This window comes from Corvus moneduloides, chromosome 13 (assembly GCF_009650955.1).
Source record: "Corvus moneduloides isolate bCorMon1 chromosome 13, bCorMon1.pri, whole genome shotgun sequence".
NCBI classification, from domain to species: Eukaryota; Metazoa; Chordata; class Aves; order Passeriformes; family Corvidae; genus Corvus; species Corvus moneduloides.
Genome location: NC_045488.1, coordinates 5165568 through 5187036, shown reverse-complemented (window position 1 = coordinate 5187036; position 21469 = coordinate 5165568). Strand labels below are relative to the sequence as shown.

The window sequence follows — 21469 nt, the reverse complement described above, 5'->3', positions numbered from 1 at the left end:
CCCTCCTCTGGTATGAGGTTTCCTTTAATTAACAAACATAAACACAAAACTCCGTTTTTCCTACTGTTTTGAATTATGTTCTCTTTCCCCAAAGAGCCGGGCAAGTCCTTCAAATGGATCCCAGCTCCTTCCTCTGCCTGCAGATCCCTGGGTTGCTTGTCAGTCTTCAAGAGATGAAAGACTGCAGCCCAGGCAAGCTGCCCAAATTTGCTGATGGCATCTAATTGTGGCCCGCAGGCTGAGCAAGCAGCGCTGATTTTGGTGTTGATTAGGCAATAATTTGAGTTTATTATTTTTTCTTGTGTGCTTTCTTCTCAAAATGACAGATGGCAGAAAAATGCTGTGGATGGTCTTGAAGAGACTGACGGCCACACAAAATCATTCCCCAACCTCATTTGAACCCCGTGCAGGCAGCAGGATAGAGACAGCGCTGGGAAAAAGAGAGAAGCCCATCTGCCTTAGCCCTTACCCTGCATGAGCAGAGCTCTGTGTGACTGGGGTCACTTTTTGGGGACACCTAAAGCAAGTGGATGTTGCTGTTATCTGAAGGATGAGCGCTCCCTCGAGCGATGCTGCTCAGGGTATGTTTTTGGGTCTCCCATTACACAGGGTTTCTGCAGGGCAGTCTCAGCTGTACACACCAGGAAACAAAAGATCTCCAGCTAGAAAGAAGCTGAAATCCCCAAACAATACTTGAGCTCTAATTGCTGGAGCACTGTTGACAGTTGCATGTTCTCGTGCCAACTATGTGGTAAGACCAGTATTCCACCCTGCCCTAGAGCAGCCCTTAAACACCTCAAAAAAGGCAGCACAGAGGAGCATTTTAAAACAAAAGGGAACTTGCTAAGGTACTGTAGCCACCAGCAGCTATGCTCTGTGATTATGGTAGCAAAAGAGTAACTACAGAGCTTTTCTAATCTATGGCATCACTGAAATGGCAGGGTGTCCAGAAAAGCAGCTTGCAAAGTCCTTGTGCAGCCCCAAGAGGCAGCAGTTCTGCCCCTCCTGCTGTCCCCAGCCCCTCTCCCCAGGTGTGGAGGCCAGGAACAAAGGCTAATAGTTTTTCTGCTGGCCTGATAGGCTCACTTTGTTGCATGCCTGGCGCTGCCCCTCCTTACCAACCCGCAGATCAGCACTTTGTCACTGCAGTCCCAGCAGGGCTGGCATGCTCCACTGGCTGTCCATGCCGTGAGAGCCCGTTAAGGGACCAGCTTCTCTTCAGGCTCCTCCTGAGGGCCAGGATAACACTGGGAAGGCTGATGGGGCTGTGCCAGCACCTGTCTGCAGCAGTGCTGGCAGAGCACTTCCTGTGATGCCTTAGACCACCATTGCATCCACCCTACAAGATACCCAACTGTGTGGTAGGACACACAGCGCAGGTTTCACCATGCCCCAGTCAAGAATACCAAGGTGCTTAAATGTCCTGTCGGAAACTCCAGGCTGGTGTGAGCTTGCTCCACCACAGAATTTCACTCATCACGTCCAGCACCCATAAGAGCTGCAAGGTTTCCCCAAAAAATCACTGGGATGATGCTGGGGGAGAAAGAACATTTGCCTTTCTGCTTAAGAGATGTGGGACTAGGCCTGGCAGTGGGCAGGTCTTAGTTGCCTTGGGTGAGGGTTGTACAGTACTGGTCCCAGCTGGGTCTCTCCCACTTTCTCACTTTTATGAGCACTAAAAATATTTGAAAGATGTAGAAACAAAATCAAAAGCACACAGAAATCCCTCTCTCCTGCCAGGAGGCCTTGGGGCAGCTTCACCCTGGATAGGAAGGAATGGGTGCTCCCCAGAATTAGTGGTCAAAGCTGCCACTACCAGTGGCCTTTGGGCACACGGGGTGGAGAGGGCACTGGAGAATGAGGATATGGGGAGGCTTGGAAGCCTTCATGCAGCACAAGGGAGACTCTGGGCACTGCCCAGTATCAAAGATGACTTGTTGCTTGTGCAGGTCCTTGAGGAGTGACCTGAAAGCAAAGCATCTGAGTCAATACAAAACAAAACTTTTTTTTGAGCTGGCTCAGCAGAAAGGTAAACAAACTTTCCACTGGGGCAGGACAGAGTGGTGGTATGAGGGGAGATCAAACAAGTTCACTTAAGTCTGGGCTTTCTCAGCCTTTTTTTTAGCCCCCACCATTAAGTATTGCTTGGAGATAAATGCTGGAAGCAGAATGAAATAAAGCGAGACTTTTTTAAGTTTAAAAAAATCCTATCTGGATCAAAGTGTCAACCACATGTGAGCCAAAGTTACAAATGGTTTTTCTTGCGCCCTCTCCTTCCTCCCAAGAAACAGCATTTATCAGCAAGTAAATGATTGTCCAGAAAGAACCCAAGGACTGTTTGAGAGGGAAGTCAGTGTCCTTGTGGAGCAGGCAGAGAGGGCAAATGTCTCTGTAAGCAGCACAAACACGGGACAGCGCAAGAAGCAGAGGTGTGAGCAACTCTGGCTGTCACACTGGGAAACACCATCACCTGGGCTCAGCCAACACCTCTGCTGGCTTTCCCAAGAGCTGGACAGGCTTCTAGAACAAATACACTGTAGTGGGCAGGAAAGGAGAAAGGGTTTGAGTAGCCAGCAGCAGTTCCTGTGTTGGAAGCTGTCAGACTTTGCTGGGAAACTCCCCTTTGCCCTGGGTTTGTTTCTGGTCCCAGGTGGACTGTGATAAGGCAGGTTTTGGTCACACTCTGCTAAGTGTCCTCAGCGGGCTGCTGGGACAGATGCCAGTGGCTGGACAATGGCAGTGACATGGTGTGGTTGGCTCTTCTTCAGGGCTCAGACAGCAGTGATATACTGGCAAGCAGCACAAGATGTCAACCCTCAGCCAGGAGAAGGGACCCACGGCTCCTCAGGGAGCCCACATCCCCAAGGCTGCAGGCTGCCCTCCGCACTTTCACCCAGGGAGAGCGGTTGTCCTTCTCCTGCTCTTGGTGGCAGGTTACTCCTGCCCACCCGAGTGGATCAGCTCCTTGTGTTCCAGCCCATTAAACCCACTTGTGTTCACAGTCACCAGCAGAGCCAAATGGGCAGTTTAGTGCCCGCTTGTCTTTGTTGCTTTATAAATACGACTGGCTGCTGGTGACACTGGTTTGGGCTGGGGCATTCAAGCTCTGGAGGCGAGGGTGGAGCGGGCAGCTGGGTGGCTCTGCTCTTTGGGGATTCCTCTGCCCTTACCCAGTGTGATCACACCTTAACCACCAACACCATGGGGCAAGATGTGCTTCAAGCCCTGCAGGGAGGAGATGATCCTGGCCAGGGCAGCTGATGACGACCCAGGGTCTTTGTCCTCCACAAGTGTCAGCCCCTGTCCGGGTGCCCTGACCCTACACTTTTTCATAGAACCATCAGGGTTGAAGAGACCTTTACAATCAAGTCCAACCATCACTGTAACTCCTAAACCACATCACCCAGCGTCAGATCCAGATGCCTCTTGAACACCTCCGGAAATGCTCTCTCCACCACTTCCCTGAGCAACCTGTTTCAATGCCTGACCACCCGAACACTACATTTTTTTTTTTTCTAATATGTAATCTGAATTTGAATTTCATCCATTCAGGCCCTGGGCTGTCTTTGCTGCCCTCCAGGGAGGCTCGGGGAGGAGGATGCCGTACCGGCAGGACCCTCCAGGCAGGCTCTGTGTGCCGCTGTCCCTGTCCCTCCTGCCCGCGGGCGGTAGCGGGGATGGGGAGGTGCCGTTGTGCGGACGGACGCAGACCTCTAGCGGCACTAGAGGAGCCTGCCCGGGTGCAGGGTGGGCAGGATCGGGCCGGGGCTCAGCCCCGGGGTCGCGGCCGGTGCCCGGCGAGCGCTGCCACGGCCGCTCGCTCCGCGGGTTTCCCCGCCCGCCCCGGTGACGTCATACCCTCGCACACGGTGACGTCACCGCTACGCGCGCCCCGCCGGCTTTAAATTTTAAACCGGTGGCGGCGGCCAATCGGCTCGGTCCGCGCGCTGGCCCCGCCCCCCGCTCCGTTTCCGGTCCCCGCCAATGGGATTGGCTGCGCTCGCCGCGCGGCCGGCCAATCAGCGGCGAGCGCCCGTCTCGCCGCCGCGCGGCTCCGCCCTCCAGCTCTCCGCTCTCCGCCAATGGGAGAGGGAGGCGCGGGAAGTGGGCGTGGCTCGTGCTCGGCGGCAGCCAATGGGGGCGCGCGCGGGGCGAGGGCGCGAGCGGCCGTACCGGGCGGGCGATGGCGGCCGCGGCGGCGTGAGGAGGCTGCGCCATGTCGTGCTCGCACAGCGCCGTGTTCCTGCTGGACACCGCCGGCCCCGCGCGCCGCGAGCGGCTCCAGCGCGGCGCCCTCCGCCTTCTCGCCCTCCTGGGCTGCCGCTTCGGCCTCTCCCGCCTCCGCTGGGCCTTCCGCTTCTTCGACTCGCTCGGCGGCCGCGGCGGCGCCTCGCGGGGCGGCGGGTTCCGCCCGCCGGGGCCCCGCGCCTGGGAGCGGTTCGAGGAGGAGCTGGCGGAGCGGCTCGGGGCACGGGCCCCCGCCGCCTTGCCCGGCCCCGCGCCGCGCGCTGCCCTCACGCACAGCGGGCTCAGGGAGACGCTGCTCGACTTCCAGTGGGACCGCCCGGAGATCGCGTCCCCCGCCAAGCCGCCCCGCAGGAGCCGCAGGACTGGGCTGGCTGCCCGAGAAGCCCCGGAGGCGCCGCCCGAGGGCTTCGTGAACGCCGTGTTCCTTTTCTCCCCCTGCCCGCACTCGCGGAGGGAGCTCCGGCAGTTCGTGTCCGGGAACGATGCCCCCTCCTCCCCTGGAGAGCCGCCCACGGCGCAGGAGCTGGCGGAGAAACTCCTGCCCAAGAGTGTCCAGGAGTTGCTTACGGAGCAGAAAATCACCCTGTTCTGGGTGGACACTGCCGACTGGGCCCAGGTAACGAGGTTACACCTCACAGCTTTCAGCTGGGAGCACTAGCGGGACATCTGCCACGCTACTTTCTGGCATAAGTCATCTTTGGGTGGTAGGGAAGCGCGCCAAGGTTCATTTACTGCCTCACAATCTTAGCAAGGGACTGAAATCTGGAACGGAATTATCCACCTGGAAGCTGAGATACATCTGCAGTGGAGTAGCTGTGCAGTGTTTATTGATGGGATGTCTTGTGCTTTGAGTTAGGGGGGTGTTACAGTTGTTCAGAATTGCGGATAAGCAGCCCGATAGTTCAGGTGTGTAGACACCAGATTTAAAAAAAAAAAGAGCTTGAAAATATTGCTAGCTTTTAGATCACTGGGAATAGTATAAACTTTGCTAGGTTCCTGTGAAGGCTGATAAAGTCCATAAAAACTCCCAGGAAGCACTGTGTTTAGATGCTTTGGATAGGTTTCCTATACCAGCTTTTCTGAAAACGTGCAGTCTTTATTTGTTTACATGGAAGTTCTCTCACTGCCAACCTTAACTTGAGACCTCTCTTACTTTTATTTCAGCTGATTGAATGCCCGGATCATGGGGGCTACTGGACAATGTTTGAAGTGATTTGTCAGATGGGAGGCACCATCTTGCCAGCTGAAACCTTGGTGCACTGTTTGAGTCACCCTAGGGCAGATGTTGCTGCTGGCTTCCTTGGGGACTCCAGGTTCCCAGTGCCACAGGCTGTGCCTTGGACCACGCTTCTGCCGCTGGATGCGACTTTGAACTGCTTGTTCTCGAGGCCATCCGTGTATCGATCAGTGTTTCCCCAGCAAGAAGGAACGTTGTTTCTCAGCATGCCTGGTAATAAAAAAAAAAATGAAAGAAAAATATAGATATATATGATAGTAACTGATCTCTCATGCAGGGTCCTTGATGAGCTTCCCTTTGAATAATATGTGTAGAAGTAACTTCGGATATTTAAAAGCCTAGGTGTTTTTTTTTGTTAAAGTTCTGCTTGTGCTCTATTTCTGATTTAGCCTCTTCAGTTTTCCATGCTCCTAGAAGTTTGGATGAAGAGCTCTTTGCTGGTCCCACCTTATAGAGGTGTACTCCCTTTTCTCATGCGATTATTCAGTTTAGCTAAAAAAACCCCACAGATTAAAAGCCCCTTCAAAATAAAACAGATCAGCTTTAAAGCAGCATGCAGTATGGGTGGGGTCTTTCTTTAGTGGTCGTTCCATGCACTCAGCTCCTTGAGAGCTTGGGAAGGAGGTCAGTTCTGTAACACACTTACTGCAGAATATATTCCTCATTTAATCTTGGAGCTAACTTTTTTACATTGAACTTGTCTCTTCACCTAGATGGAAAAACCTTTTTTACTTGCTTTCAGACTTTTGTTTTTATCCTATCCTTGCACAGGAGGGAAGAAGCAGGAAAGCTGTGCCGTGATCCTGGAACCTCTTGCCATGAGCCAAAGACACCTGCAGTGTCCAGTCAGCATCTTCCTGAAAGGAAGCTTGACAGGTTGGAGCTTGGCACAGGCTGGCCACTTCCTCACAGAGAGCTGGATACTGCAGAGCTCACAGGCTGAGCAGGGAGAATGTAACACATCTCTGTTTCATCAGCTGTTGAGGAGTCTAGTGGCTGAAGGACTGCACATGGTAAATCTTCCTCTTTGCCTTAAGCTAATATCTGCTCTGAAATGAGCTGTGACAAAAAGGGTGGCAGTATCATGTTGGGAAGACAATAATAGTAATAAAAGCTGCACTGCAAATTGTTCATTTGAAGCTAAATTCAGAACATTTTCATTGAGATCATGTGACTCTACAACCTGCTTGTAAAGTATCTGTGCTCCTTAGGGCTCTGTATTTCCAGATAATGTAAACTCTTCGCTTTTCCCCTTTTTTTTTTTTCTTTTAAAATGCAGGTTGCTGAGGTATCTCTGTCTAAAACTTGCTGCCCCTGCACTGCTGTTCTGTCACCACTTTCTGAGGATACTGCAGTTCTGACTGTGCTTGGTCCTGAGAAGACTGCTGAAATTCAGGGATGCAGCCTTGAAAGAGCTGTAGTGGAAGACTCTTCCCAAGACTGTGCTACTCACCTGCCAGAGATTGTGAATAGTGTGTTGAGTAAAATTGACATGTCAGTGGAAAATTCTCTGGCCAGTCTGGGTAGGTGTCAGGAAATGTAAAACTTGCCATCTTTTGATCATCTCCAGATCTGCAGTGGAAAAAATCTAAGGTTAATGATTTTGTCCTTGAGGAGTCTCCTTTTTGGGACTTGTTCATTGTGTCATCTGTAGCTGAGGCCTTGTGATGTGACACAGAAAGAAATCTGCAGGGGTGTAGCTTTCTGGCAGAGTGTTAGTTTCCATTAGCTTGCAGCTAAAGCACAGCTACATGTGCCTGGGGCCATGTTTTCAGAAGGAGGCTTCCTAAAATGTGTCACATGGGCTATCCCTGGCCAGGAAAGCCTTTGGGTGGGACGGCAGCAAGAAGGCTGCTTTTACTCGTGTGTTTTGTGTTTGAGTGAATCTTTCATCTTCTGATGTATTAGCAATGAAAATGCCTTTCCAGGATCAAAGGTTTGGGAACCTCTGCTTTAGAGCCTCTCTGAAGCCTGGGACCTTCTGCCGCTTCGTTCAGCTTTTCTAATTTTTATGTATGTGTGTGTCTGCTTACAGGAGAAGAAACTCCAGTGCCAGAGTGGGTCCAGCGGGAACTGTCCCACACAGGGGCCTGGCATCCTTCAGTGCTGGAAGCATGGTATCCTGCATCAAATGCTTGTGGAGCAAGCTCGGATCTGATGGAGTCATTCAGGTATTTTTCTGAATGTCTCTGAGTAGTAATCAAGGATTTCTGCTTCCAGTTAAAGGAGTATGGCTGTAGCATTGCTTAGAGTTCTATAATTAAGTGCCTCTTAATTAGTAGTGCTTTTATTTCTGTACTCAGTTTACTGTTGGCTTAAATCTTGGTGTATAGACAAAAGAAAATGGGAACAGGTTGTTTGGGTATCAGTTTGTGTGGATCAAAATCTTGGTAGTTTCAAGAGTTATACAGGTCACTTAAAATGACCTTAAGCTACTTGGGAAATTACAGACTTGAGCTTTTATGGCATGGTAGGATCCAGTGCAAGATACTGAAGATGTGGTTGTGTTCTCACAGTTGGTATTTATTTGGAATGAATGAGCTTGCTTTATTCAAAGAGCTTGCTGAATGAAACAAGAGAGTCTAATGCAGGGTAGTTTAGAAAGCACAAAGCTGCTGATTTAGTTTTGTGGTACAGGTCAGTGCCATATCCATTGTACATTAATGTAATGCTTGTTTCCAGCTTGCCATGACCCTTCTAAGAGGGTGGTTTGGGTTTTTCGCATCTCCTAAGTGTGTTGGGGAACAGATGCTGGAAGAGTTACTAGTGTGTGCTACTTGCATTGTATTGCTGCAGAGTGGAACCTAGAAAAACCTTGTTTCTGTTCACAGGGAAGAAGGGATACACCTCCTATTCCCACCTTTTTTTGATAACTGTAGTGTTCTTTCATATAGGCTCCTGCAGGCTCCTTGTGCTAACAGGAAGGATGATGCAGACCAGTCTGATGTGGAGCTCTCAGAAAGTCTATCTGAGCTGTACCAGAGAAAATTCAGTGAAACTTCTGCTGCAGCTGGACCAGGAAATAACAAAAAAAGACGTATGTATACTTTGGGATTATATGTGCATGTTGTCAAAAAAAGATAATGCATGAACTGCAGAGATATGTACTCTTAAGTAGTAGCATGCTTTGGATTATTTTATTTAGGGACAGTCTCATTTATCTACTAAGTATTAGGTTTGTCCTATAGTAGAACTTGAATTACTGTAATTCAAGGCTGTGCAGTGACTGACAAAGCTGTTAAAAGCAGCATGCAGAGCTCTGCAGTTTAATTAGCTGTTGAAACAGGGACTGCTACAACTACTAGTAAATATTGCAACCTCTCAATTTTGTTCTAATTAGAGAAATAGAACACTTTCTTCTAGAAGAGTTTAATCATTGCATTTCTCTACACTAACCATAGTTGACTTTACCCTAGCCTCATGTATCTGCAAGTCCTACTCTGTCAGCTGTTTCTATTTCTGTGACATAAGCTTGCCTCCTATATATATAAATTTGATTAAATCTACCTAAGTTCTTATGCAGAGCAATGTGCACCTGCTTTTTATTTGGAGAAGCAGCTGCCTACTGTGCTGCCTGTATGCTCATTTCATGAAGAAATGTGAACCTTTTGGGCCACACTTTCCTCTAGGAGGTTACTAATTTCACTTCACAGTTACAGAGTTTAGTGTTGTGCTCTACCTTGGATGGAGTACCTGTCCCAGCATGCCTGATGGTAGAACACTTTTTTGTGGCATTGCAGGTGGAGTTCCCCGAACTCCAGTCAGGCAGAAGATGAAGACCATGTCCAGATCCCTGCAGATGCTCAATGTAGCAAGACTGAATGTAAAAGCTCAGAAGTTTCAACCTGATGCTGTGCCACCAGCAGTGAACGAGAAGGTTCCACAGAAGCTTTCAGCAAAAAGATTGGATGAAAAGGTGGAAGGAAAGGAAAAGGCACTTAAAATATCAATTGGTGTGTGTTAAGTCCTGTTATCTTTCTGTCTTGATACATCCCATATGAACTCTTGATATCCTGATATAGGAGTCCATGCAGGATTTTTATGGAAGGGAGAGCAGAGAATAATGGAGTATTCAGTGCCAAGGAGCAGATCAGTGTTTGCGTTTCTGTATCTTCAGCATGGCAAACAGTAGACATTTTTTTCCCATCTTTACCCCATTTTGTTTCTGTCTCTTTACAAACTAGTGTTACAGCTGCTTCTGGGGTTAGTTTCTTGCCTTATATCCATCTGAAAAAAGCAATAAGGATTTACTTCTTTATTTTTTTAACCAAAAAAAATAGAGGGAAGCACCCATCAACATGTGACTGGAAATGTAGTCCTGTTTACTAATTAGGTGGAAATAAAGGGCATTTCTTGACTGCTACAGTAGCCTAAAAGTTTGCTGACCTTAAGCAAACTTTGTTGATTATAGAATTGATTTAGCTTGTAGTATGTCAAGGGCCTGGACCTGGGACTGCTTCTGTTAGTGTTCTGTGGTCTGGATGTGTCTTTGCTGGAGAAAATATTTATTACTTCCTCTGTTCCCCACTTCAGCTGGGGTGAGTATCGGTGAGGTGTGGGGAACAGGCATTTTGTTAATGTAGACCATTTCCTTGCAGACTTCCAAACAGAGGAGGAGCTGCAGTCCCACCTGACTGCGAGCTACCAGAAGGCTGTTGCTGAGGGAATTCCCTCACCTGCACGTGCCCAGAATATGATCATGGCCATTAAAAGGTTCTTGAAAATACAAGATGCCAAAGAGAAAGAGGTAGGTAAGAGCGTGTGAGCGAGGTTGTTACTGATCTGGAAGTCAGAATTTTTACTGTTTTGGGCTACCTTTCCTTCATGTTCTCTGAAGTTTTATGTGCAGTTGCACCCTGATCACTGACTGCTTCTATCTGTGAGGACTCAATAGTGAAAAACTGTGGATGGTTGTAAAGAACGTAGGAAAATCCAGTTCAGTTATCAGTTTACAACTTTGCTAAACGTTGCAAGACGTCTTTTCTTTATATTGGCCTCCTTAAAAATTCTAATTTCAAAGACAGTATTTTTAAAAATACATTCTTGCAAACTGTATTGTAAAGAAGGTGCATCTTTTGTTTTTCCATTACGTGGCAAATCTAGGCCTGGCTTTGCCAGCAAAGAGAAATTGTTCAAGGTATTTCTTAAAATCTTTAGCACTGTTTACAGGCTTACAACAATCTGAAACCAAAACTGGTAAACCTGTGATTAATTGAACAAAAATACCGTGAGAGACAAATCCAGAGTGAAGAAGGCCTGAAGCTGTGAGCAAGAAACCTCTGTGATTTCAAGCTCTAAGCTGTTCTGTCTCATCATAACTGTGCTACTGAAAAGTAATTCCTTTCCTTGAAAGAAAAGGAAAAAACTGAACTACATCCAAAAGAATGTATTGGGTTGGGGGGATAACTGGGGGACAAGGGAGGAACCTGCCCTTCAGACAGGGAACAGAGTTGAAGTTCTTGCTGTCATTATGTGTCTGCAGGTGGCCTGTGTGGAAAGAGTCAGAAACCATCTCCTGAAGACCAGCAAAATGCTCAGACAACAGCAGGGCTCACAGAAGGAGACCAAAGTCAGAGAGTATGAGACACTGTATTTACTTCAGCTTCTGAGATACTGTGGAGTTGGTTAGCAGTTTTTAATGGTGGCTTTTTTGTACAACTGGAAAAGTATTTCCATGGGGCACATGTTTCAAGGAGAATCTCTGGTTGCAGTAAAACCGTTTCATTAAATGCAGATATACCCATGCTGTGTGATAAGCACTGCAGCCTGTATCTGGAATGAGACATCTCCCTTGCCACCAAAATGAAATGCTAACTAAATTTTGCTGTCAAAAGGAACCACTTCCCTTCCCATTGCTTTTTTTGAGCACACCTTTTGCAGTAAATATGCTGTTTCCATTAGAAAAAGAGGTGATGGATAATTACTTGTTTTCTTAGGTGCCGACTTCAGGTATTTCTGCGCCTTGAGTTGTGCCTTCAGTGCCCTTCGCTGCAAAGCAACGCTGAGGAAATGGAGCAGCTGTTAGAAGAGGCAAGTAAAGTATAAACCAGGTTGTGTTTCTGCATGGCACTGGAAATGCAGACCTGGAAACTGCTTTTCCTTTGATTTTACACTAACACTTTATATTCTTCGGTAAAATATCTGGTGCTGCAGCTGTCACACCTTAATCCATTTTCCCACCTGACTTTCTCTTCCAGATGACAGATACGCTGCGCATTTTATGTCTGACTGAAGACCCAGCCTATCTTACAAAGTTTCTAGAGGAAATATTAGAATTGTAAGTTCTTTAGCATGACTTACGTGTTGCTGGGGACTGTGGTTTGGGTTGGATGTTGTCTGTGAGTAGACAGCAATCAGTAGCTTTGATTACTGCATCTTTGTAATACCCAGAAATTTACATGTGTTCTGTTTCTTATCTCTTGATTAAAGAAAAAGTAGCTGATAAGCAAGTAAACTAATTAAAAAACCCAGTTGATATTCAATTTGTTCTTTGTTTTTAAATTGACATGTAAGAACAAGGATTTAGCTCAAACCTTGGGATTGAAATACCAACAGTTTTGAGGAGGGGTGTATTTGATGTGGGTTCTCTCTGATGCTCCAGGTATATGAATTCTATACCGAAGACCCTTGGAGATATTTATTATGGTCTGGGTACACAAATACCTCCGAAGCTGGCATCTGTTCTGCCTTCAGACTTCTTCAGTGATGACTCCATGACTCTGGATAGCAAATCTCCAGGCCTTCCACCCTCTTTATCATCTGTCTTAACTCCCAGCGCTGTTTGCAGTGAGAGTGATCAGCTGGAGGAGCTGCGCACCAGATCTGCCAAAAAGAGAAGGTAATAATTCCGAACAGGAGGCAGCTTTTTGTTGGCTATAAAAATACAGTCTTGGTTCTGTATTTGTGTCTTATGCAAAAGTAGAGTTCAGGAGCATTGTCCAGGAGAGGAAAAGCAAGTTATGCTGTGCAGTAGCTGACCTATATTGTTAAAAGTGATTTACTGGAGATCTCTGTGTTGGGGATTCTGTGTTCATATTAGCAAATTGTGAATGAGTTCCAATACCAACCTTAGATAGGAATAGCTTTTTATATTGCAAGTCATATCTTAGTATAGTAAGTGAGTTATCAATGCAGTTTGCAATTTCAGTTTAGGTAAACACTTCCTATGTCTCGAGTCAAACCTGAGTTTAATTGTCAGTAGGTTGATAACTGTGCTTCTGATCTTATTTTAACTTTTGTTTGTCTTCTAAAGGAATAATGTGTTAGCCAGACACAGGAGCATGACAGAAGCACCACAGAACTTGCGTCAAATTGAGATTCCCAAGGTAGCCAAGAATCCCATCAGAAAGGTAAAACTCTTCCGGAAGGACTGTGTATGAGTTGTGATGCTTGACTGCAAAAACTCTTGCTCTGTATTCCCTTAGTAAGTGTGCCCTGTAGCAGCTGTACAGAGATCAAATTGTTTCAAAGGAGAAACTGAAATAATGTGTGGTTCAGAGCTTACAGTTAATATTCATACTTAAACATAACATTGCACTGCTGCTGAGGCTGATTTCTCATTTGTTTCAGGAGAACTTGCGTTCTTACCTTGCCACTGAGAAGTCCCAGCAGGTACCTTTGTTGCAGAAGGAGGCAGTGCAAGGTATATTGACTTCTGGCTTGTTCATGGAAAGGTGCATCTTCAGCACATGTTGTCCCTGTAAATTTTACTGAGCCATGATGAAATTATGCTGAGGCATGCTGGAAATGTGAAGGAAGTTTTGCTGAGTTGTGCAAAAACTTTGAGGGGGAAAAAAATACGCGATATTCTGTGTACTCATACGCAGAAAACTTAAATTCTGTGTCCTCAAAAGAAAACCTTGACTCTTGAAATTATTTCCGTCTTCTCTGTCCTGGAAAGAAAATGGGGACAAGAATGAACTATATCTGAAAATAGGATATATCCCCACAAATACTTAATAAAAATAAATCTCACGTGTTTTCTCTGAACCAAGATGTGCTTTGGTTGAGATTTTGTAGTACACCTAATGTTCCACATGGGACACACTGACTGTCTGCTTTTTCTGCTATGGCATCTGCTTGTAGTTTATTGCTGGAATAATGCAAATAATAGAAATTCAGGAGAGAAGGCTGGAATGGATTTAGAGGAGGACATGTTCCAGTAGCAGAAAAAACAACTTTTCAAAGCTTTGTAGCCTCTAAAAAGTTGTCTTTCCATGCTGGTAAATTGTTCCTATCCCTAGTGGCCTGGCAAAATTAACTTTGTATGATTTTTCCTTTCTTTCTTTTTTTTTTTCTTCTGCTTTTCCTTGTAATCTGATCTTTTCTTGCTTTTCTTGCCTCACAGAGGTTACAAAGGTAAGGAGGAATCTCTTCAATGAAGAGATACCTCCACCATCAAAAAGGTCACTGAAAAAGATGCTTAGAAGCCAGTCAGTATCTGCTGTGGAAGGCCTAAAATACAAATGCAACAGTGAGGGCAACAAAGGTAGGCTATGACTTGCGCATGTAAGATTGTTGTGGAAGAGCTTTTGCTAAAATTCCTATTTTTGCATTCTTAGTTCTATGAAACAATTAGGATCTGTTTTTAATAAAGGAGGAGGTCATCGCTGTGGTGCTTGGGGATTGAATAATGATGGTATTGAAGCTGAAACCTGTTTTTTACTGAACTCTTTACATATAAAGAAAATTAAAATGCTTGGTTGAAAAAGGACTTGTGAAATAAAGATGAAGAATGAAAGTTATCTCAGTAGGTTAACTGTGTCTGACATGGTACTATTAATAATATTGAGGGAGTGGGAAGGAGGCGTAGACACTGGACTGAAATAATGATAGCTTGTGAGTGCTGGGAGACAGCACAATGGTTCTATATTGACTGTCATTCTTAAGCTGAAGCCTGTATGAAACTGTATTTATTTATTTGTTCCAAGTGCTTATTAATTGTGGGATGTTACACATCTTGCATGATTTTTAGATCATCGCAAGTTACTGACAAGGAGAGTTGCAGAAACACCACTACATAAGCAGGTGTCCAGGAGACTCCTACACAAGCAGATCAAAGGCCGGTGAGTTCCTTCTGAATTTTTCAGTAAGTATTGGGTGTCTAATTAATGGATGTCTAATTAGTGGCTATGAGCAGAGTTATCAGGTATCGTTGTGGTCGAAGATCATCTTCACTTAAGGCAGCAAGGGAACCAGCGGAGGCTAAATGCCACTGGGGGAAATACTGCTTGCTTCATCATGTGAGTCAGGCTGCTTTAATTCCTGCAGCTAATGTCTGTCTGGGTTGAGTTGCTGATTCCAGGGCTTCTTCAGAAAAGGTTCCTGCTGTATCTTGTGGGCTCCAGGCTGAATTGTAGCATTTTCTTTCATGTAGAACTGTTACCTGTACAGCTAGGGAGCTACCCATACTCAATTACATGTTAATAGGAGGTGAAGTGCTCACTAACTGCTCACTTAGAGTAGCCCACAAAGCAATATATTGGTGTAGAATAGAGTACTGCTTTTCAGTCTCTGTGCAAGTTGTGTTCCTGTAAATGTGCTTACTATGCTAAGCCCAAAATGTCTGTTGTTTCTCAAGGTCTTCTGATCCAGGTTGTGACACTGGTGTTGTAGAAGAATCTCCAGAGAAGGCCATATATGGTAAGCACTGATTTTTCATTAAAGGTGGTTTGGCTGTGTCATAGCTCGTAAGACGAGTGTGCTTTGATTTAGTTAATTTATGAGAAGTCAGCCCAAAAGTGTTGTACTGTTCTGTTGGTGGAGCACAGCTGCCTCTGAGAGAACCACTTGCTGCTCATTGCTTTAACAGCTCTGTACAGTAGAGGTTAAGAAAGAGAGGTAGATAGTAAGTCTGTTAAATGAAAAAACATGAAGGACTTGAAGGGTGAACAAGATTCCGAGCTGCTATAATTACTGTCAAACCAGCACATGCTTATTTTTAATGTAACTTCACCATGTTGTGCTGTGACCCTGCTCTGATTTCTGCTGTAACAGACAGCCACTTGGCTCTGGGGAGCGTCTCTTATGTTGGCTACTGCTGTTCCTTATCCCCAGAAGGGAAGAAAAAGCCAGCATGTCTGGGCAAGGAGGAAAATGAAATTGGTAGCAGAAAGAGACAAGAGTATTAACCCATCTTTTAACCTGGATGTAACTTGCATTGAACATGGCTTTTCTAGCATTCCTTTCCATTTAATTGCTAAAGAGGAATGAGTGTAAACATGACTTAGAGGAGGGGGCATAATAATTTAGAAGAAGATTGGTATGCATAAATATTCCAAATTCTCAAGAAAGCTGAACCTTTTCTTCACCTGCTTGCCTTGCTGGGTGAGATAGGTATCTGTAGAGAAGTTTATTCTGAGAGTATGTTCCTTGCAGTTGGGAACTGTTCCTGATGATGTACCCATTGTTGAGGGAGAAAGAAGGCTCAATCTCCAATGTCCTTGCCTTTGCAGAAGCAGGTTTGAGAAGAAGTCCACGCATCAAACAGCTGTCTTTGAATAGGACCTGCTCTGGTGCTTTCTATTCCACTACACAGCCCAGCTCAAAAAATTCAGAGCACCTCTGCCAGAGACAAGAAAAGGAGAGCTGTAAACTGCAGGATGTAGAAGGTACTGAGTGGGATTTGAGCAGACTGATACTGCTGATCTGAAAAGCTGGCATGGATAGCTCTGAGTTTGATTTGATTTGGCTCTACAAGAGACTGTAAGAAGCTAAGAGCTGTCATGTAATATCTTCTGTAGACAGAAATTCATCCTCAGTAATTATTTTTTTTAATTGGTAATCTGAATTTTGAGGATGGTAAGGCAGCTATTTTGAATTCACTGCCAACTTAACAAACCAGTCAGGCTCATCTAACAGAATACCACTGATTGTCAGTCTGCATTCCTTACATGCAGTGAAATCCTTGTAAAATATGGGACAGAAATCCTATAGCTTACTTTCAGTCTACTCTGTGGCAGCATAAAGCAATGACGGATGGGATCTTCTTTGCGGGCTTTCTCAGTAGGATTATCAGCTAAAAATGGTGACAGTTCTTTATATTCTACTTATTAGAATCCTTAGTCATGAACCAGAACTATCTAAAGCTACAAGCTATAAATAGAATAAGAGGCTGAGGTATTTTGTACCTTTTTTTACCATTGGAGCACTCTTTCTACAGATGGATATTAATTTCATAATGGGAAATAACAATAATTCCGATGAAGCTTTAACACTTGGCTAGAAAAGCACATGCCAGGGATATGAGCTTTTTACACTACTTTTCCACACATCTGATGTGATTCAGACAACTGTGGCACGTTACTTTGTATTAGTTAAATTGTACTGTTCCATATTATAGGCCTTAACCAGCATTCAGAGAGCCCCCCTGTCCAGACTCCCAAGAGGTTTTTCTTTGGTGCAGTCATTGACATGTGTAGTCCTGCAGTGAAGCATTCACCTGGAAGGAGGAGAACAAGAAAAGATTCCTTACACTTAGAGGAGGTCACCTCATGTCAGGTAGAAACAGTTACCTCTTTCTTCCCATCCTTGTTTTCTATTAATGTTTAGTCAGACCTATGCATCTTAAATGTAGTGTTCTTTAAGTCTAATCCAATGGGTTTTTTGTTTTTCAAATCTTGGGAAGTAAATATGAAGATGAGTAGATGATTAAATTAAATTCTTTAATTTAATTTTCCCCTGCAGACTCCTAGGAAAACACCTCATAAGTTTGCCCAGAAGCCACTGAATTCTGCCAGTAAGCTCCCAAGGAGATCGCCTCGCATTGCCCACAGGACGCCACAGAAGCTGGAGAAGACACCTGGCAGAAGTCCAGCAGCTAAGCAGACTGTAGCTAAATGTTTGGGAAAGTACTTTTCTCATCCTTCACAAAGGGTCAAGTCTCCATCTGTGCTAAGTGAGAGCAAGAGGGTTCACTTACTGCAAGTAACTGCTGAGGCCTGTTGTGCAGCACAAACACTTTCCCCTCCTTGCAAACAGTCTGGCTTGCAAACACCAAAACGTGAAGGGTTCGCAGTGCTTAAAGCCTCAAAATTACCTCCAACAGATTCAAACCCAACTGCTTCTTCTTCCCCCTCTGCCATCCAAGAAAGGTGTTTTACAGAACTTCAGACTCCAAGACGTTCCTTGAGATACCTCTCAAAATTAGCATCTCCAGGTAGTGCTCGAAGGCAAATCCTCACAAACGAAATTCAGGTGCAGTTAGATCCGTTACCTCGAACACCTAAAAGGACTCCCAGGAAACTTGAAGATCCAGGTTCAGAGTTATGTACCATCCCACTGAGTACAGAAATACCTCAGCTTTCTGTGAGGCCAGAGCCTTTCTGCAGTTCTCCACTCCGTGAAAGTTCCACAATCACTGAGACAATCTGCTCTCCTTCCCACACACAGGCTGGGGAGTCTGGTGCATCTAAACCATTTTCTCAAAAGACTCCAGGCACTTCACTGAGGTCCCTGCTTCACACATCCAAGCTGGCCACACATGATCCAGATTCTAGAGGAGAGAGCCTCACACTTAAATGTACAACGCTTTCAGAAAATAAGGACAGTCGTCATGATACTGGTGGTAACTGTTCTGTTGAAAGCCTTCAGCTTCATCAGTCTGAAAATACCCCTGTATTGGAGAAAAACAAACAGATGGATAGAGTGTCTCAAAAGCCTCCTTCAGGGGAGGACTTGGAAAACCATTTGTCTCCAAAGCCTTTTGCTGGAGGGCAGGAACATTCACAGAATGCTGAGAGAGACTGTGAGCCATCAGTTAAGGGGGAGAACTGCAGTGCAAACACCTGTGAGTCCTTCCTAAGTGATTTGCAAACAGTTAGTGATGACTTGGAAGCCAGAACTCTGCTGAGGGAAGACTATATGGGGCTGAAGGCTCCAAGTCTCAAGAGACGCTCCAGATTTGCCCTGAATACGTCGCCTCCTATGCAGAAGTCTGCTCCTGCCTATTCCTTACGCTGCACTGCAGACAGGAGGCAGCGGGAGGCTGCGGCACGGATGGGAGAGCCTCCCTTTGTAGCCAAATTCTCGACTCCTGAAAGTCATTGCAAACTCCCTTCTGCCAGCCCACCGACGTACGAAGTGGAAATTGAAATGCAAGCTTCAGGCCTGCCCAAGCTTCGCATTAAGAAAATTTGCTCTTGCTCATCGTTGGAAGTTCAAGCTGAAGCAAGTGCCAGCAAACTCAAGGGAGGAGAAAGCCCCTTCGGTGATCTTGCTATGACCTGGTGCAGCAAGCACCCAGGAAAACTAGCAGCTGCCTGTGTTTCTCCGTCCTGCTGCCGTTCTTTCCACAGTACACCTGGGAAAGGTGCAGGACAGACGTACATATGCCAGTCATACACTCCAACAAGCTGTGCCTCTAATGTCACCTCCCCATTTCCCTTGGAAGCAGGAGTTCTCCAGACACCTTCTCCAAAGCAGAAGGGGAAGACTACTCCTGATGCCATCAATGACTGGCCTCGGAGGAAGAGAGCAGCAGGCAGCACTGCTAACGGGAGCTGTGCTCAGAGCGAGAGGAATGCTGATGAACGGACGTGGGTGTCAACAGGCAGAGAGAGAACGATGAGGGTCTCGGAACACTGCAGCAGCAAAGTAACGAATGCTCTTGGGGAATTTGAACTGGAAGGGATTTGCAGGCTCCAGGATCAGGCATCTCCTAGTGACTCTGAACCGAGGGCTGATGAGGACTCTGCCATGGGAGCTTTTGGCTTGAAATCTCGGAAGCGGGTCTTTACTTACCTATCACCAGAAAAGGAGGAGAGTCACGGTGCCAAGAGATCACGTGCTGATAGGTGCAGCTTGGACCGCACTGGCTGTTCCACAGATGAGGGCAACAGAAGCAAATCAAGGACAGACTCTGTACTACTTGAGAAGCCAGGAGCATGTGCTCTCAAAGCACTGGAGCAGCACAGTTGTCTAGGGGATGATGATGTCTTCCTTTTGTCAGGTAATTAAGTGGCATGAAAGACACTCCACTGACGTTCAGATGTGGTTAAAAGTGGAGGTTAGACAAAAACAAGAACCCAGTTGTTTTCTGTGTAATTATCTGAGGGAGAATGAGGTGAAAGGGGAATGGTTTGTAGATGACATGGAAGATACTTACGTGGAGAGGCAGACTAGATATGAGTATTAATGATGGAAGAGATATCAGAGAAATATGAAAAGAGCAGGAGGCTGGAGGAACTAAAAGGAAAGTTTGAGAACTTGAGAGAGGATTCCAGTGGCATCCAGCTGGTGATTTGTTCAGGTTTGTGTAGATGCCACTGGCTGTTTCTGCCCAGCATCCAGCTCTGAAGCCAGCAGTCTTAAGTTTAAAGCTTGGCTGCTTCAGTGTAGACTAGAGTGTTGGTGGGGTTAATCCTGTGGGTGTTGGTGTTTATTGGTGCTCCAGTTGTCTCTGCCTGTGGTGGTGGGCCCTTTGAAAGTGGCTACCAGAAATGATTCCCTTGCTAGCAGTAATGTTGTATCAGTAGGTGTATAGGTTTAAGCTGCCTCATTGCTTTTGCTGTGGGTACAGACGAGTCAGCTGACCATGGTGAAACAGCTCTGTAAACCAGGCCTTGTGAATTTCAAATACTTAATCCAGTATTGTTGTAGAAATCACAGGGGCTTTGGCAGGTGTTGTTCTGAAGTCATTGCACTTAGCTTTGGTGTCGTTCCTCTTGCAAGGAAAGATCTGTGTACAGAGGCAGTGTCTTACTCAACATTATAACAGAGGAAAAAGGCCAAACCTTTAAGCAACATTACTCCATATTCAGGACATGAAATAATAGCAGTGTTTAGCCTCAAGATGGTCCTGTAAGAGACATTCTGTACCTACAGACCTTGTGTTTATATTTCTAGATCATCGTGGTTATAATAGTTTTCTTCCAGGACATGTGAATTACCTGTGTTTAATACAAGTGAAGTGCCTTTCTGCTAAAACCAGCTAAGAAAATTAAATGTGCTAAGAGCTGATTCCAGACTGCCATTTACCTTTCTTGAATGCCAAAACCCCACTGTGCCAGCCTAGAGTTTGCTTCAGATAAACTCAAAATATCACTTGTATTGATGGCAGTTTTGAGGTAGCATAAAGGCTGTGTGTGAGGCTTAGCAGATGAGTGGTTTTGCTGCAGCATCTCACTGTGCTTCTCCAGGCTCCACACCACCCGTGGAGAGAGGACTTTCTGCCAGCAGCCTTCTAGCCCTGACCCAGTCTCCACTGCTGTCCCCACCGCCAGCTCGGAGAAGGCGTGTCCAAGGTAAGCACAAGTGAGGAAAGGGCTAAGTGAGAAGTGCAGCTTCCAGTTCTTGCTGTCTCCACTTGGTATTTGGCTTCTTGGAATCACCAGTGAACTCTGGTAAATTGTGGCTCTCATGTATTCTTTCTGTTTTTTTAGAAGAGGAGTCTGATGCTGTCCAAATTACTGCCAACCAGGAGCTGTCTCCATTCCACATCATGGTTTCCAGGAGGCGTCCCCTTAGCAGGACTTACTCACGGAAAAAGTTGCTCAGCTGAAGTTTGGAGCCAGAATAGTATGGGAAACTTTGTATTATCCCAGCTGTACAACACACCTTTTAACAAAGACCTGTATTTGGTGCTGGACTGGAGCTGGCTTGTGCTGGTAGGAGACTGGATGCAAGCACATGGCAGTAGAAATAAGGACCACTCTAAAAATTTATGGTTTCTTAAACATCACTTGCAGCATCTCTCCATCCATTCAAAGCCTGGCTCGGTCCTTCTCCTTGTGGAAGCTTAGAGTGAGTTCTGCACTCTAAGAAGGTTCAATTCTCCCAGGTCAAGAGGGAGAATTGTCAGTTCTCTACAGCTTTCTTGTAAAATAAACTGATACGAATCTTCTTTGTGTCCCTTAATCCAAAATCTGTCTTTGGCTTTAGGGATGGGGGCTGCAGGAAGGAGGATGCTGGAGGCGAATGGGTACAGAACAAGCTGCGTGCTCCTGCTGTGTCTTGTCCTGATACTAAATGGATCCCTCTGTTAAT

The 21469-nt window shown here is 45.9% G+C and overlaps 1 protein-coding gene across 1 annotated transcript; it reads left to right on the top strand.

The window, feature by feature from the left end:
- The first annotated feature begins 4165 nt into the window (after positions 1-4165).
- Positions 4166-21340, top strand: TICRR (TOPBP1 interacting checkpoint and replication regulator). Its single transcript, XM_032123452.1, has 22 exons — positions 4166-4864; positions 5413-5698; positions 6257-6498; positions 6765-7008; positions 7521-7656; positions 8380-8522; positions 9226-9438; positions 10084-10232; positions 10968-11062; positions 11422-11515; positions 11683-11762; positions 12087-12323; positions 12738-12834; positions 13055-13127; positions 13833-13973; positions 14460-14550; positions 15066-15127; positions 15940-16095; positions 16827-16984; positions 17171-19433; positions 20623-20727; positions 20866-21340. Exons 1-22 carry the CDS (start codon positions 4217-4219, stop codon positions 20982-20984), a joined length of 5832 nt encoding a protein of 1943 aa, XP_031979343.1. The 5' UTR covers positions 4166-4216; the 3' UTR covers positions 20985-21340.
- The last annotated feature ends 129 nt before the right edge of the window (positions 21341-21469 follow it).

Excerpts from the sequence above, each read along its gene's own strand:
- TICRR (XM_032123452.1), top strand. The coding sequence starts at position 4,217 with ATGTCGTGCTCGCACAGCGCCGTGTTCCTGCTGGACACCGCCGGCCCC. Across the intron at positions 8,523-9,225 it reads AGGAAATAACAAAAAAAGAC|GTGGAGTTCCCCGAACTCCA; the intron begins GTATGTATACTT and ends GTGGCATTGCAG. Across the intron at positions 16,985-17,170 it reads AGGAGGTCACCTCATGTCAG|ACTCCTAGGAAAACACCTCA; the intron begins GTAGAAACAGTT and ends TTTCCCCTGCAG.